This window comes from Alosa sapidissima, chromosome 22, assembly GCF_018492685.1.
Source record: "Alosa sapidissima isolate fAloSap1 chromosome 22, fAloSap1.pri, whole genome shotgun sequence".
In the NCBI taxonomy this organism is placed as follows: domain Eukaryota; kingdom Metazoa; phylum Chordata; class Actinopteri; order Clupeiformes; family Clupeidae; genus Alosa; species Alosa sapidissima.
Window position 1 is genome coordinate 7,115,090 of NC_055978.1, and position 15,874 is coordinate 7,130,963.

The 15,874-nt window shown below is 41.6% G+C and overlaps 2 protein-coding genes across 5 annotated transcripts in view; one reads left to right on the top strand and one right to left on the bottom strand.

The window, feature by feature from the left end:
• pphln1 (periphilin 1) overlaps positions 1–8,983 on the bottom strand; it is a 21,023-nt gene extending 12,040 nt beyond the window's left edge. The window contains exons 1-5 of one of the 2 annotated variants that reach the window (XM_042078357.1): positions 8,908–8,983; positions 8,361–8,410; positions 8,040–8,104; positions 7,293–7,457; positions 3,892–3,959 (exon numbers count right to left, since the gene is read on the bottom strand). In XM_042078357.1, coding sequence (XP_041934291.1) covers positions 3,892–3,959; positions 7,293–7,457; positions 8,040–8,104; position 8,361 — 299 coding nt within the window. In that variant the 5' untranslated portion in view covers positions 8,362–8,410; positions 8,908–8,983. The remainder of the gene's footprint in view (positions 1–3,891; positions 3,960–7,292; positions 7,458–8,039; positions 8,105–8,360; positions 8,411–8,907) is intronic. The other variant, XM_042078358.1, reaches the window with a different exon arrangement.
• On the top strand, positions 8,967–15,002 carry zcrb1 (zinc finger CCHC-type and RNA binding motif 1). Of its 3 annotated transcripts, XM_042078360.1 has the most exons (9): positions 9,001–9,050; positions 9,130–9,181; positions 9,384–9,493; positions 9,835–9,863; positions 9,957–10,068; positions 10,524–10,631; positions 11,138–11,250; positions 14,227–14,299; positions 14,496–15,002. In XM_042078360.1, exons 3-9 carry the CDS (start codon positions 9,410–9,412, stop codon positions 14,634–14,636), a joined length of 660 nt encoding a protein of 219 aa, XP_041934294.1. In that variant the 5' UTR covers positions 9,001–9,050; positions 9,130–9,181; positions 9,384–9,409; the 3' UTR covers positions 14,637–15,002. The 3 variants fall into 3 exon arrangements, with proteins under 3 accessions (XP_041934295.1, XP_041934294.1, XP_041934293.1); XM_042078361.1 differs by lacking the exon at positions 9,130–9,181 and having other exon boundaries at positions 8,967–9,050; XM_042078359.1 differs by having other exon boundaries at positions 9,015–9,181.
• Positions 15,003–15,874: the final 872 nt, after the last annotated feature.

Sequence of the window (15,874 nt, forward strand, 5' to 3'; positions counted from 1 at the left end):
GACCGCAAGTAAATAAATAGCTGAGCAGATGAACAAACGCATGTGAAATTGCTCTCGTGTGAAGACGTCTTTGTGGTGGTCTCTAGGCTAGTGGTCAGTTTCTGTTGTGTTGCTGGACTGGGGGAGGGGGGGGGGCGGTGCTAACTGCTGGATGCACATCTGTGCAAGCAGCAGCTAAAATGTTTAGGTTGCTCAGGGGCCAAGCCAAGAGAGTACACATGCAAACACACACACAAACACACAATAACAAAAGCACACACATACACACCTACAAAAGCACACACAAACAAACAAACACACACATATTCAAACTCTTACACTCCCAAACACGCACATACTTGCACGCATGCACACACATGTGCGCGTGCACACACACACACACTTGCACAATAAAACAAACACACACACACACACACCCCTTCTGGGACTGCAGGACCTCCAGTGGTTGGTTGCCTTGCTCAAGCTGATAATGTGTCCGATATACGACCTGCCATTGAAACCAACACTAATATAAGGCTCATAAACCCATTAACAGCACCTGGTCCTAGAGACCTGGGACTGAACCTCCCTCCACCTCCGTATCCACCTACACCAAAGACCACTACTCCCTCCATCCCTCCCTCCATCCCTCCCTCTCTCCCTCCCTCTCTCCCTCCCTCTCTCTCTCCCTCTCTCTCTCCCTCTCTCTCTCCCTCCCTCGCTCGCTCACTCTCTGCCTCCAGTATAAGTATAAGTATATATATACTCTTTTGATCCCCTGAGGGAAATTTGGTCTCTGCATTTATCCTAATCCGTGAATTAGTGAAACACGCACAGCACACAGTGTACACACAGTGAGGTGAACCACACACTAATCCCGACGGAGTGAGCTGCTACAGCAGCGCTCGGGGGAACAGTGAGGGGTTAGGTGCTTCAGCCGTGCCTACTGGTCGGGGATCGAATCGGCAGCCCTCCGGTTACAAGTCCGAAGCCCTAACCAGTAGCCCACGGCTGCCTCCATCCCTCCCTATCTCCTCCTTCCCTGCCTCTATCTCTCCCTCCCTCCCTCACATCCATGCCTCTATCTCTCCCTCCCTCCCTCACATCCATGCCTGGTCTCCCTTCCTTATACAGAAATCTTATACAGAAATCTTATACAGAAACCTTATACAGAAATCTCAGAAGACCAGATAATTGACCTTTTTAAACTCTGTTTCTGATGCAAAGATGACCGACAGGGATATAGAAATCCATATCTGGAGCTAATATGATGTATTCAATATGCTATTGAAGACATTTTGAGCTGCATTCTGTTCATAGAGAAGGTATGGGAGAGTATAATAAACATTGACATTCCACAGTGTTGTCTTCAATTCTATTTAATGTTCTCCTGTCTCAATGAAATTCATGAATATATTTTCAATGATTCTCTGCCAAATGCCCATCAAAATGACCTGAGCGAGCAGCTTCCAGAGACTCCTGTGGTCTACGCAAACACTGCCAAGGCACCTGTTAGTGCAAATGCCAGGATACACCCGGTCTGCAAATGCAACGTTCTGGTTGTGGAGTGTAAAACTAGTTCTAGAACACTGGTGTATTTTTCAAATGTGTGTGCCGCAATCGTGTCTGGTGTAGCCAGTTACACTGATTCTGGTGGATATAGCTCATTGTTGCAGCAGACGCTGCGCAAATGAACCGCTTCAGCTACAGTACGTGCCTGAGGTACGTTCAATTTTGCAAACACGTAGGCGAACCTTCGCAAACAGGTTTCTGCTTGCCTTGAGATTTTTTGGCAAAAGTTTGCAAACAGTCGCAAAACAGTCTGAGGAGGTAGTTCACATACAGTGGAGCTGGACAAAGTGGTACTTAAAGTGTGCTGACACGAATATCAGATATTATGTATTTTCTCTTTTCTCAGGATACAATATAATACAGATATACAATAATAATTCTAATCCTCTAGTGTTCCAAGGTAGGCTACTTAAATGCTATTTCATAAAATGTATAGGTTTTTTCCCCTTAACACCTCCCACCCCCCCCACCCACACACACACACACAACCCAAGAAATCATGGTGTATATCGAACTGTGGATCAAAAATCGTGATACAAACCGAATTGTGAGTTTGGTGTATCGTTACAGCCCTAGTTTGTGCCTAATGTTTACACCAAATCGTTCAAATTGAACTGTTCCGAGAAAAACATGTTCGCCACTGTTTGCCACATCTGAACGGACCTCTGGAGTAGCCTGCCTGTTAGCCACGACACAAACACCTCGGTCAGCTCCAGAATAGAATGCCTTCACTCAGCGAAAGAACAGCGCAGCTGTGGCCTGATGACAGACAAACGCCGTGGGACGTTTTAAAAGCGGGTCTGTCAGGTCAGACCCCATTCTCAGCTCTGATTTACACCTGTCAGCTGTGCCTGAGGTCTCTACCTGGACCTCCAAATCACCTGGGTGAGATCCGTGGGCTGAACTGCATGGAGACGGTAGCCTGTTTGTTCACACCTCAGGGAGCAGACGTGGCGGAATGAGAGACGCGGATAAAAGACACACCTTGTGATTTCACACGTGACATAAATAAAGCAAGGAATGAAAGAAAGAGAAAGAGAGAAAGAAAGAAACACACACACCTCTCTTGCGTGTATTCTGAGGTTTGTCATCTCATCGCCGGTCACTGTGACATGACCAGGCAGGCCAGGTGACGACATGTTGGGGACGTGCACGTATGCCCGTTAGCAACGCTCGCTTGTCCCCTTTTGTTTCTCCGCCAAGTCAATTAGTGGTACGGCGTTGTCGGTCAGGGCAGGTGCAGATTTGGTAGGGGAGGGGAGGCCATAAAAGCGCTGCCGTGGCGGGGACTTGACACGCCTCTAGGGCCTTTCCCATGGGAACACCACGCATGCTGAGACAAGGCCAAGCCGCATGATTAACAATCAGTGTGATGCAAGGAGGCACATGACATGCCACCGCACTGCAGAGTGTATGGAAACACCTCTGACATTCTTAACCGCCAGTGCTTGTGCGGTGAAGTTGATGCTGGGCTGTCTGTCATTTTGAATAAACGAGACATGGGACAACACTGACCTCTAGTGGTGGCCTGTGCCACTGCGTCAGAAAAAAAATTAAGATTGAAAAAGTGTCTAGGGAGAAAACAATCAGCAGCTTGTACAAAATTGGGGCTTTTGAGACAAAACACAGCAAACCAAAATAACTATTTGGAAAAGAAATACATAAATTACACACTTTACACTTGTACACACTACACAATTAGATCACTTTTTGTTGCAGTATGTCTAACACTACAATTTGTTTTCGGTTCAAGAACTGCAATTACTTTTTGAACAGTCAGTGGAATGCACCTCACAATGCCTTTTATCAGATGCCACCTACACCAGGGTCCCAACAGCCCTTTCATTCACTGCCAGTCTCACACTTTCAGACTGCTGTCAAACAGGAGATGCCGCACAATGTATTTTTCTTTCTCTCTTTCTTTCTTTCTTTCTTTCTTTCTTTCTTTCTTTATTTTGTATAGCATTGATCTCTCATGCAAATTAATTTAGTACCATTCTATTAAAAGCCTCTGCAGCCAAGGAATAGTCAAAGATAATTGTTTAGTGAATGGTAGTTATTTCTAGTGTTTCTAGTGAATTATGCAAGGCAGAACTGTCAGACTTGGTTATTGCCGCCCCACACAGAGAACACAAGGATATCCTCTTATCTAACTCCCCATAGACAGCACATAAGCTCATTTCCCAAAAAGTTGGCTTGTTCCTTTAACGGTAGGTATTTCTACAGTTTTGACAGGCCGTGTGTGTGCGTGTGCGTGCGTGTGCGTGTGCGTGTGCGTGTGCGTGTGCATGTGCGTGTGCATGTGCGTGTGTGCATGTGCGTGTGTGTGCGTGTGTGTACCTGAAGTCCATAGGCCTCCCTGGGAGTGGCTCCTCCCTAGCTCCTCTGTAGTACTGGTAGGACTCATCCTGCATTATGCAGCAACAATAACAACACAGATTACTTTCAGATATTTTACAGAAACACACTGTGAAGGTAAATTGATTCATTACCAGTCAATTTATTTATATAGCGCCTTTCGTACCAAATTGCAATACAAAAATCTGAACAATAAACATTGATAAAAACATTAGAATAGAACAAGACATGGAAAAGAACAAGACATTCATTCATTTAAATGGTGTATTTCATGCACACCATATTTACATAGTTATTTCCTCATTCAATATGCTTCAGAGGGACATGCTATGAGTTGACTGTGCAGCTGGTTTGCTAAAGGTACACTGACATTAGACCATATTAATGCTAATTCGCTTTGAGGGTCTTAAAGGAGAATTCCGGTGTGATTGTAAAGTGTGTTGAAACATGATACCGAGTGTGAACGTATGTCTCATAGCTCATCTCGGTTTGTCCCCTGCACTCAGAAATCTGCCGCTAGTTAGCCGATGCTACCAACAGTTTTTCGATGGGGGTGCCTCGGGCATCGGCCTAGCCATGCAAATAAATCACTGTTTTACACCATTTACAAGGCTCAAAGTAGCTCCATACTACATTGGTAGACTTCCAAGGGCCTTGACATTTAAAACGAGACATTGAGAACTGGTAGTTTATTTACAAGACGATTTATACAGACAGTACTGAGTATGATTTGGTACGTCAAGGCCCTCGGAAGTCTATCAATGAAGTAAATACATTTTTGTAAAGGTTTTTAGTCAAAGGCTGCCATTGACATAATGCCTTTGATGTTGACATAGCCCACCTATGAGAGATGACATTTTCTGGCTCTGCTTCCAATGCCCATCTCACAACATTTCAGGTTAGAGAGAAGGGGGTCGCGAGACTTGGCCCATGTTTTCTTTTTTTTGGGGGGGGGGCAGACAAAAAGTTTAAGAACCACTGGGACATACCAACCATGTTGAGATCTATGCATTCGCCAGTAGGTTGCAAAAATGCATTAATGATACAGGCAGTATACCCTGTAGCCTCATTTTGGTTTACACAATAGCCGCTGCCTGAATAAGGTGAATTGTCTCCTTTCTTTGAGCTCATGGAGAAAAAATAATAATATTTTGTAAAATCCTATCTGACCACTAAGTGGCAGCAGAGGTTTATCGTTACACAGAGTTCATCACAGGACATCACTGAAAGACTGGCTACCTCAACATGCAAACCATTACCATGGAAACTCAAAACACTGGTCACAAACAAGCAGTTAAATGTCACCTCAGTCGTCCCTGTATCTGGTTTTGTTTCAGTTTCACTGTCGTGGGCGTTATATTTTTAAAACAACATCACTGCCATTGGATTCAATTGTGTCAATCCATTAAAAGGCTTTTACATTTCATTGAATGTATTGGGCCAATATAGGTCCTAGCATCTGACGGGTCTCATACAAAGTGTTTTTACTTGTTTTTCAAGTGTCAAAAACACTCGCCTCCATACTAGTGTGGAATTTCTTGCAGTTCATATGCAGGAATGCAATATTTTGGACATGAAACTGCATTGTATTACAACATTGTACTTCACAATATAACTACAGTCCCGTAACTGCAGTTATTTCTGTAAGGGGGTATGCGACAAAACAAGATAAGTAGCATGTTGAGGTTTAAGCCCGAGGTGCGTTCAAACGTGTGTGGCTGTTGCCTCGTTGCTTGCCATTATGTTTACAGTTAAGACTACAGACAACTAATTTATATAAAATCATTCATATTTAAAAAAAAAAGTCAACCAGGAACATTTGGCTCTGTTTGTCAACAGGCTTCAGGCTGCTCAACATACCACTAATGGTCATGGGTGTCGCCAGGCCATTTTGACAGGGTTTCAGCCCTGAATGCTTTAAGTGTAGCCCCGTAGACTGTCAAAGCCTGTTGTTTTGTGATGCAATGCAGCTAAACACTTGTCTCTGTCTAAACTCTCTAGAACGTCAATAACATATTGAAGTGCAATCTCTCAACAACTCTACAAATCTTCAACATGCACTCAGTTTTCATGGACATTGGGGGAGAGAGCCGGTATTTTATGGTTGTTGGCTTCTGCTTGTAGCTTGCTAATTCACTGAAGACAGACTTGGTGGTTATGGATATATGGAACATTCTGAAAAGGAAAGGGAAATGAGCAGGGCTAACAGTGGAGGACTCTCCTGAAACTCTATCAGCAGAAGAGAGATTACACATATATATATATATATATATATATATATATATATATATATATATATATATATATATATGCTATATATAGATAGATAGATACTTTATTGATCCCCAGGGGAAATTCAAGTTTTTTTTTATTTATTTTTTTAGATAGATATGCATATGTATAGTAGCCAGAGCAGTCTGTTGTGTCGACCAGTCATGAAAACTGGGTCTAATTCCAGACTCTTTTCTTCAGTGGTTCCATGTTGGTAGAATTAATTGCCCAGTGCTCTCCGTTCCTGTGGTAGTTTTGGGTCGTTTAAGAGGGGTCTAAAGACATTCCTATTCAACATATACTTAGTTGTTTAAGCGCTTATGTGTTTGTATGGTTATTATGGTTTGTATAATGTTGTTTTATTTGGGCTGTTAATTAATTTGACATTATTGTTTATTATTGATATTCTCCTTAATGTAGTCTTAGCATGTCATTGTTTTTATATTACTGATTAAATGAACATTATTGTTTTACTATTGCCTTTCCCCCTTTTTTCCTATTGCTTTTCATTAGGCTATTGATTGAATTGATATTATTGTGTATTATAACTATTCTCCTTATTATATTTGACCTACATTCTAATCTGTTCCCTGTTCAATTTTAAATATTATTATGTTGTTTGTATTTATGTGTCGCTTTGGACAAAGGCGTCTGCTAAATCCATAACCATAACCATGTATATTGTGACAAGTACACACCCCAAAGGGATGAATACTTTGATAGACTTGGCCAAGCCATCCCAGGCTTCCTCACATTAGAAGAGCAGGAGAGGCTCGCAATAGTCTTGGGAAAGGATCCCGGCACCTGCCAATATATATATATATATATATATATATATATATATATTCACAGATTTTGTTTTATGACTGTTATTTAGTCTTGATGAGTTCTAGACAATGTATGTTTTGGCAACACTTTCTTCACGAATTGTCATGCCAATAAAGCGTTTTGAATTTGAGATGCATGGACTGACTCCATGTCTACTATTTGCATCTCTCTCTCTCTCTCTCTCTCATATTGTGCTTCTACACATAGAAAACACAAGCTACCCTGCAATGCAGCAGAATGTGTTTGTTTGTTTGTTTGTTTTCTATCTGAATTAGAGCACTTACCCTCCGGCCTGGGGGCCCCGCTCTGTGTTCAGCAGGAAAGTGGGGGCCATCGCCATGGTAACTGCGGGGGGGCCCTCCTCCAGGGTAAAACCGAGGGTTGTCGTATTCAAAACCTCGCCCATAGTCTTCATCCGGACGCCCAAAACCAGACCTCCTGTAAGGGCCCTGGAAAGAGACACACATGTAGATAAGGGATATATCTCCACTGTTTTACACATGTACAGCTTTTCCTTGAAATAACCCTGACTTTGTTTCCCAGCTATAGCCTAACATCTTGTTTTACTTCCCTACAGTAAAATGCCTGTGAGGCAGAAGACAGAAAAAAAAAACTTGTCTCTATACTATTTCAGTAGTTTTTAATGTTATCCACATTGTATGAACAGCTAAAATTATAATTGGATAGCGTGGACTGTTTAGGACACATTCGACTGTTTAGGACATAGCGTGGACTGTTTAGGACACATGTACAGGCTCTATTAAAGGTAGTGCAAGCAATGCTATGCAATTTCTAGCACATACGACACATACGATAGCAACATTCAGCGAATCCTCCTCACGATGCACTAGCTCTCCATTCTCGTTTTGCAAAGCCCTGGCTCTGTCAACTGGAGACAATGTGGGGTCAGCCTGTCCCCCAAACAGTTTTGTTACTAAACCACAAATGTGGAATACCCCCCAACATAGGGGGGTTATCCAGAGTTCAGAGAGAACCAGAGCTCTTCCGAGCTTCATGTATTAGACACTCACCCCTCTCTCCATAGGAAATCTGTCCTCATACACATCCCGAATACTCCTGTCCCTTCTGAATGCCACTGCAAAGCAAACAAGGGCAGAATATTACTACTAGTAGTAATAGTAACAGTAGTAGTAGCAGTAGTATTAGTAGTAGTAGTAGTAGTAGTATTGTGTGTTTAATGACAAAGATTTTCCTTTGGTACTTCAACTCATTACAGGACAAAACAAATAAAATATGCAATTGCTTCACTTTTTCCTTGGCTTCTATCTACCATTTTCCTTGGCTTCTATCTACCATTCCAACAACATAAAAACAGAAAATGATTTACTCACTTTTTCGCCTACTGTCTGTTAAATATCTTGGGGTTGTTGCAGTGTGATATCTAGGGCAATAAAGACAAACTGAGTTAGTTATGAAAAGCATTCAATTCCCCCAATGATACTGTACAGTCTACAGAACTGTGAAAACAGGTGTTTATTCTGATAACAGAACTCAGGGAGTTCAAGTGAGTGATACCAGCAGCTGTGTGCTAAGGTAAATGGGCATCGCTGCCTTCGACCCACCGATTTTTTTCAAAGCAGAAATGCACAGGTTTCAGCTACACATTTTCAAGACAACCACGAGAAAAATGGCTAATAATTTATTTACAAATGGCATGTAGACATATGGGTAAATGTCACGTTAACGTTGGCTATCATTAGCGATCTACCTAGCTTGTTTGTTGACAGAATGCTCTGTCCCTAATCAATGTGCCGTTCACGTTCCTGCAAAATTTTACCATGATGCATTTCTTTATGCATTCTACTCTACGCTCACAATAACAATCGTGTTAAAATCTATGGAGTATAAAGTAAAAAAACAGCACAAGAAAAAACTCACCAGGAACATTACGTTAATGGTTTATCTACTTCATGACATCCGGCGGCAGAAGAAACGTAGAGAAATTTAGTTTGTAGAAAGCGCTGTCAATCAGATCAACGTCATAATATTGCGCCAGTGTCAACAAGCTGTGGACTCGAGTTGTAAGTGTAGATTTTCTAAAACATAATGTTGCTTTCTGTGAACAACGTATCAGCAGTAACAATGTTTTAATATGTATAGGGACATATTTTAAACACATAGTCAGAATTATCTGGAGAAAGACGTTCTTTAGGTAAGCAAGACTGCAATTCATCCATCTAACGTTGTAATATGGTGTGGTGTGTTGCGAACATCATCATGGGCTGTATCATCTCTTACTACATTATCATTGAAGTGTTTCTGATTGTAACTTGTTAACTTTGGTGTTCCAATTAACTTGTGGGGGGATAACAACAATAATGTGTAGCTAACGTTGATGTTACTGCTTTTATTAGGGTATTCATTTGCCTGGTGCACCAAGATGAGTGGTGGCTTAGCGCCCAGTAAAAGCACAGTCTACGTTTCTAATCTTCCATTTTCTCTGACAAATAGTGACCTTCACAAGGTAATGTCTTTGTTTATTTCCCCCATGGCTTATTTCTCTATACCCATACATACAAAGTTAAGAAACATGGCCACATCCGTACCCACGTGTGTCATATTTTGTACTGTAGCTCAGTCTGTGTTAGTAAAGCTTAAAATAGTATAGTTAGGTTTAAAGGCTGCAATCAGATAATTGTTAAGGTATTTCCTTTAAAAAATGACACAAGCCAATTAACTGATTACCTAAATAGTTGGTGATTCATATAATAGTTGACTAATCTATTAATTGATCAATTGTTGCAGCCATATATTTCACATTGAAGAGGTTCAGCTGATGCATGACGTTTTTTTTTATTGTTACAGCTATTTTTAAAGTATGGCAAAGTTGTGAAGTAAGTACATTTCTTAATAGTCCTAGGTATTGTGTTTTGAAATAGTGGGAGGGCTACATGCGCAGATGTAACTTGTAATCTTTTTTTTTGCAGAGTTACAATTGTCAAAGACAAAGTCACACGAATGAGCAAAGGAGTGGCGTTTGTCCTGTTTCTCGACAAAGAGTCTGCTCATAACTGTGTACGGGCAGTGAACAACAAACAGGTGTGTAGCCTAACCAAAGTCCTTTTAGGCAAGTCCCTCCACTCGGCGGCCATATTGTAACGTTTTTTGGACACTTATCGGGCATCTATTTCGGCAGAAATGCGCGTGCGCAAGGCTTCATGACACCAACCTTGCTCCAGCGGCAAGATCACAACACATGATTGGCACGATGTATTCACAACACACCACATGACTTTTGTGTTTACGTGTATACAATATGTGTAGTAGACAACTGCCACATTGCCGATACAAACCAACCCCATGCATTTCTATGGAGGATTTTTTGAGTGCTGTCTCCTCATTTGAAAGTCTCTGGCCTAACACACTAACAGTGATTCTTCATTGAAGCACCAACTAGAAGCATCTACTTAAAATGTTATAGCCCAAATGTTTTAGTTATTTAGTCTAGTTATTATCACACACTTCTTTAATTCTGACTCGGTTTCTTTTTACAGTTGTTTGGAAGGACGGTGACAGCTAGTATAGCCATAGATAATGGCCGAGCAACCGAATTTATCCGCAGGCGAAACTATACTGATAAATCCAAATGTTACGAGTGTGGGGTAAGTATGTGCCTTAAGGTTCAGTGCACGTGTTCTATCCTGTTTTGATAATTAGGCATCTTGTTTTGGAAAGCCCCAAGTTTTCATAAGCTTTTACAGCTTTCAACTTCCCCAGTACAACGTTCAACTTGTATATTATCACTGGTTAGCCTTCTTGCAAGCTTTTATGTGTGGCGATTGTGTGATGTAATAAGAGTTTGGAATGTTTTTGCATGCCCTTTTGGTAGTTGGTTTGTTAATGTTAGACCTAAACGTTGTAGTACAGTATAGTAGTATAGTATAGTATTCTATACTACAGTTTAAACCACTTACTTCAGATGGATAAGTGGTATATCAATACCAATAGTAGTTCCCTATGAACAGGAAGGTGGAACATGAGACCAACTGTTTTTCATTTTTGTTTGTTTGTTTGTTTTTTACTAATGCAAATGTATTACACCATGTACCATACACCATGCCATCTAGGCAAAAATACACTTTGGTGTAACACCTTTTCTTCATGTTAGGATTGTGGACACTTAAGTTACGCCTGTCCAAAGAACATGCTTGGAGAAAGGGAACCACCCAAAAAGAAGGAGAAGAAGAAGAAGAAGAAAACACAGGCAGAGGAACAACAGTTGTAAGTGGCATCCAATCTCCTATGAATACATACTAGTGTTATGAATCTCCCTATGGCAGAGGGTTATGCTATGAAATGAGGAAACTGGCTTATCCAGGTAACCACTAATTTCAAAAGAACACAACATTACTGAGACAATAAGTGCTCGGTAGGGTGGTCTGTTAGAGATTAGCGGTTACTCCAGATGTTACCTACCCTGTTCTCGCGAGAGCACAATTTGCTCAGCGAGTCACTCTGGCAATCAGTAATGTTACTCATTACCCATGCCGTTGGAGCCGAGCTGCACCAATCAAATTGGTGTATCTGATATAGGCGGGCCAGAGGCGTGCTAAACAGATGACGACAGCGCTGCAATGTCGAAGTCCGGAATCAGTCAATGAACAATGCCGTAGTGTTATCCAATTGCGTGCAGTGATATTTTCGAGTTGGGCCATTTTCATCACTCATAGTTAGACCCTAAATCTTTCTAGATTTGGCTCTGGATTTCCAGGCTAGATGTTACCTAGATAAGCTAGTAATCTTGTTTCATAGCACACCAGTCACGATGACTATGATTTGAATAATAACAATACAATATCAGTCTCCAATGTCAGAGTTACTTATGAGTGCTATATAGAGTTCAGTGTTTCCCACAGAATTGAATTCTATTTGTGGTGGAAGGTTTGCAGAATTAACTTAAATGCAACAGTTTTTCACAAATTAACGCAGCGTGGTTATGATGCAGATTTAAGCACAATTTAGCCTGTCGACTTTTATGCCAACAATTGCAGGATTGTTAATATTTTCTTTGAATGTGCATGTAGGTTTGTTGAGAGACAAGGAGAGGCTGTGCAAAGGTGTACATAGCTCTTCAAAGAACGAATTCCATCCAATTTAAACAGTACAACATGGAAAATCATTGTGTGGTGGTCAGTGTTGATATTGTGGTGGGCCGCTACAAATAAGTCAATGTATGGAAAACACTGGAGTTTGTTAGTATGTAAGAATACACAGTGACAAAATCATAGGAATTCTGTTTTCAGTCCACCATGTAGTTATGGTCATTGGTTTGATTGTTGCCAGGGGAGACACTGAGTTATCCCTTTCTGTCCTGCCTCTCCAGCCAGGGGGACATTCAGCTATAATGCCATATGACAACTCTGACTGGGAATTTACACCAGAGCCATTTTGAAGCGTTTTTCAGATGTCCATCCGACATCCGTCTATTGTTAGCGAATTTCATTAGAATCAGTGTATCGGTTGACACTGGCTTACACTTGGTGTACACGCATATTACGGCGGTTAAAAGTAAAGGAAAGCATATGTTTATGCTTCACTTCAGTGTATGTAAACAAATGGATAAACACATTGTTGTGTCACATTTACATTTCGCTCTTGCTTAGGTGTAACTGACCACTGACGCTCATATCATACAGGACAGAACAGGTGTGACCCAGACCTGTGCAGTGTGCCAGTATTCTATTACTTCTCTGTAAAACCAACTGTCATTTCAAACTCCATCCAACAAACGCCAGCAAACACAGACAGCCAGCCCACACTGACCCTTCTGTTGGTGTTTGTTGGCGTTTGTTAGATGGAGTTTGACATGACAGTTGGTTGTATGAACATTCTAAAGACTACCAACTGACAATTTCCAACAGCTGCCAACTTTAGGATGTTGGAGATTGTTGCCGTTTGTTGTAGCAGTGTGCAAGCTCCTGAAGAAAACAACAACAACAACAAACAGACAGACAGAAGGGTAGCCAACCGTGTGAGGTCACAGAGAAGTAATAGAATACTGGCACACTGCACAGGTCTGGGTCACACCTGTTCTGTCCTGTATGATATGAGCGACAGTGGTCAGTTACACCGTAAGCAAGAGCGAAATGTAAATGTGACACAACAATGTGTTTATCCATGTGTTTACATACACTGAAGTGAAGCATAAACATATGCTTTCCTTTACTTTTAACCGCCATAATATGCGTGTACACCAAGTGCAAAAATAGAATTATAAAAACACATAGGTGCAAAGCTTCTGTACAAAACGTGATACCTTTTAACGTCAACAAACACAGACGGCCAGCCCACACTGACCCTTCTGTTGGTGTTTGTTGGAGTTTGTTGCCGTTTGTTAGAGCATTGTGCAAGCTCCTTTATTACCCATTCGTGTCATTCCTGTGATGGCCAGCTGAATGCCTTTTGGTTGAGTGGCATGATGTCAAATATTGACCGTAGCAAAGTTGCTGTTGATGTGATTTGCCAAGCTCTTGTGGGTAAGCCCAAATCGGACAGTGAGAAAAGCCAATAAGGTAATTAAGGTGAAAGGGCTTGTTGAGTCTGCCCTTCAATGGAAAACTAAGCACTCTTTTCACTTCTGCTAAAGTAGCTTTGAGATGGTGGAAGGCTTCCAAAACCCGCTAGGCCAGTCACGCAAGGGCCTAATGCCGTTTAGAGTTTAACTAGAGTTTGGTTGTTGTTTGTGTCATGGATTCAAGTGTGCCAAGGACGGGGTTTTACAGGTAAGCATGTAAGGAGGACATATGGGATCACAGGGTTCATCTAACGTTACGTTCCTCAGTCAGAGTACCTGTAATGAATACAATCGTCATAGAATAAGATCATGATAACACAGTGACCACATGAAAGACTGCTTCTGGGGTCATACTCCATTGTATGTAAGCCGCACGTCTGGCCTATAATGTAATGAAGACTTCCTTTTGACTCTCCATAATTATACAGACATTTCTCTTGACATTTCAGTGCAAAATTAAAGATTAACTATACCCCCGACTCCAACCACTACATATTTTTGAAAAATGCGAGGGTGGACAAGGGAGTTTGGCGGGCCTGGGATGACAAAACAGATGGCATGCTAAGCCACTTTCAATACCCTTAAAATGCAGATTTGTATTGTTATTGTTTTTGTCAATGTTATTACCAGCATTGATGTCTAAATGCATTTTTAAGTCTTTATTGTTGTTTGTTCGGTGACAGTGAGGAGGAGGAGAGCGAGGAAGAGGGAGAAGACCCAGCTCTGGACAGTTTGAGCCAGGCTATCGCTTTTCAGGCAAGTACACAGTCCATTTCATTTCATTTAATTTTAATCCCAATCCCAATGAGGTTTTAAGAGCTCATTTGTGAGTTGGAGCGGAGAGACGTTTCAAAGCCATCTGACGTGAAGACTGAACAGGTGCCAAGGCAAGCCGCGCTTTGCCTTTTGAAATCTAGCTTGATGATATGTTTTCCTCTTCTTCCTCTTGCAGCAAGCCAAGATTGAGGAGGAAGAGCAGCGGCGGAGACAGGTGGTGGAGGACGCCAGTCAGGCCTCGACATCAGAAGATTCGCGCAAACCCAGGATCAAAAAGAGCGCCTACTTTAGCGATGAGGAGGAACTCAGTGACTGATGAGGAATTCTGATGCAGAGCTGTGCTGGAGTTGGTATTTTAGTTTGACATGTTCAAAATATTCCCTTCTGTTTCCTTCTGTCTCTTTCGCTCTCTTTTTTATACTGCTCTGAAGAGGCGCTCATTTAAAATGTTTTTTGAAGATCAGCATCAAAGGTGCTCCAAGGCGTCTGGCTGCACATTTATGTCAAATTAGGTGTCGTCAACCTCTGCAGAGAAGAAACGTGGATAAGTTATCCGTCTGGTGTTGAAGCACCCAGTTTCAGGTGTTAGCAATTAGCTCTCAGATACCCTTCTTATTTTCTGTAAATAAATATTCCACTTTTGTAATATGTGACCATTAAAGGTATCACTTTTTGTACAGAAGGTTTGCACCTATGTGTTTTTATTATTCTGTTTTTGTGTGTAGTGAAGATGTGTGAAATTATATTACTCTCACTTTAAGCATGTGTTGAGCCAGTTTGATCATATCCTCAACAACAATCTTCAGCACTATCTTATCCCAGTGTCTATAAGTGGTGTGGCCTACTGGTTATGGTTTTGGGCTTGTAACCTAAGGGTTGTTGGTTCGATCCCCGACCAGTGGGAATGGCTGAAGTGCCCTTGAGCAAGGCACTTAACCCCTCACTGCTCCCCGAGCACCGCTGTAGCAAGGCAGCTCACTGCTTCACCTCATTGTGTGCTCTGTGTGTTCACTAATTCACAGATGGGATAAATTCAGAGATCATATTCCTTGTATATGCAAGTTTACTTGGCCTAGAAACCTGATTTATATTTAAGATCCTCTCCTTTTGACTGTGAAGTGTTCAGGTTCTGTCTACATAAAGCACAGGTAAACCCTCTCCAAAAGAGCCATGAAGCAATGGCAAGTTCTTTTCTGTGGCCACAAGTAAATAGAATGGGTTGTCAGTGTTACTTTGGGGTAGTGTGCAATCAAAGACCATAATGATAATAGTAAAAATAATAATATAATTATTATTACTAGACATCCTACTACTGGTCATTCTATAATCAGGGAGTTCATTACACAAGACTGTTGCACTATTGCACTAATCTACAGAAGCTATAGCACTAGCAGATTTGTGTAACGTTTACAGGCAATATTTTCCTCTCGGGTTAGCTGGCAGACGTGGACGGCTCGGTACCACAGAGCTTGTCGTGTCGAGAAGCTTTCCTCTCACTGTGCTTGTCTTGCCGAGAGATGATGTCTGATCTCCAACGATCTCCCTGCTGCGCCT

Bases quoted from the DNA above. Each gene is read 5' to 3' on its own strand.
- zcrb1 (XM_042078361.1), top strand. From the start codon at position 9,410: ATGAGTGGTGGCTTAGCGCCCAGTAAAAGCACAGTCTACGTTTCTAAT. The intron at 9,494-9,834 runs GTAATGTCTTTG...TTATTGTTACAG, and splicing joins CAAATAGTGACCTTCACAAG to CTATTTTTAAAGTATGGCAA. The intron at 14,300-14,495 runs GCAAGTACACAG...TTCCTCTTGCAG, and splicing joins GCCAGGCTATCGCTTTTCAG to CAAGCCAAGATTGAGGAGGA.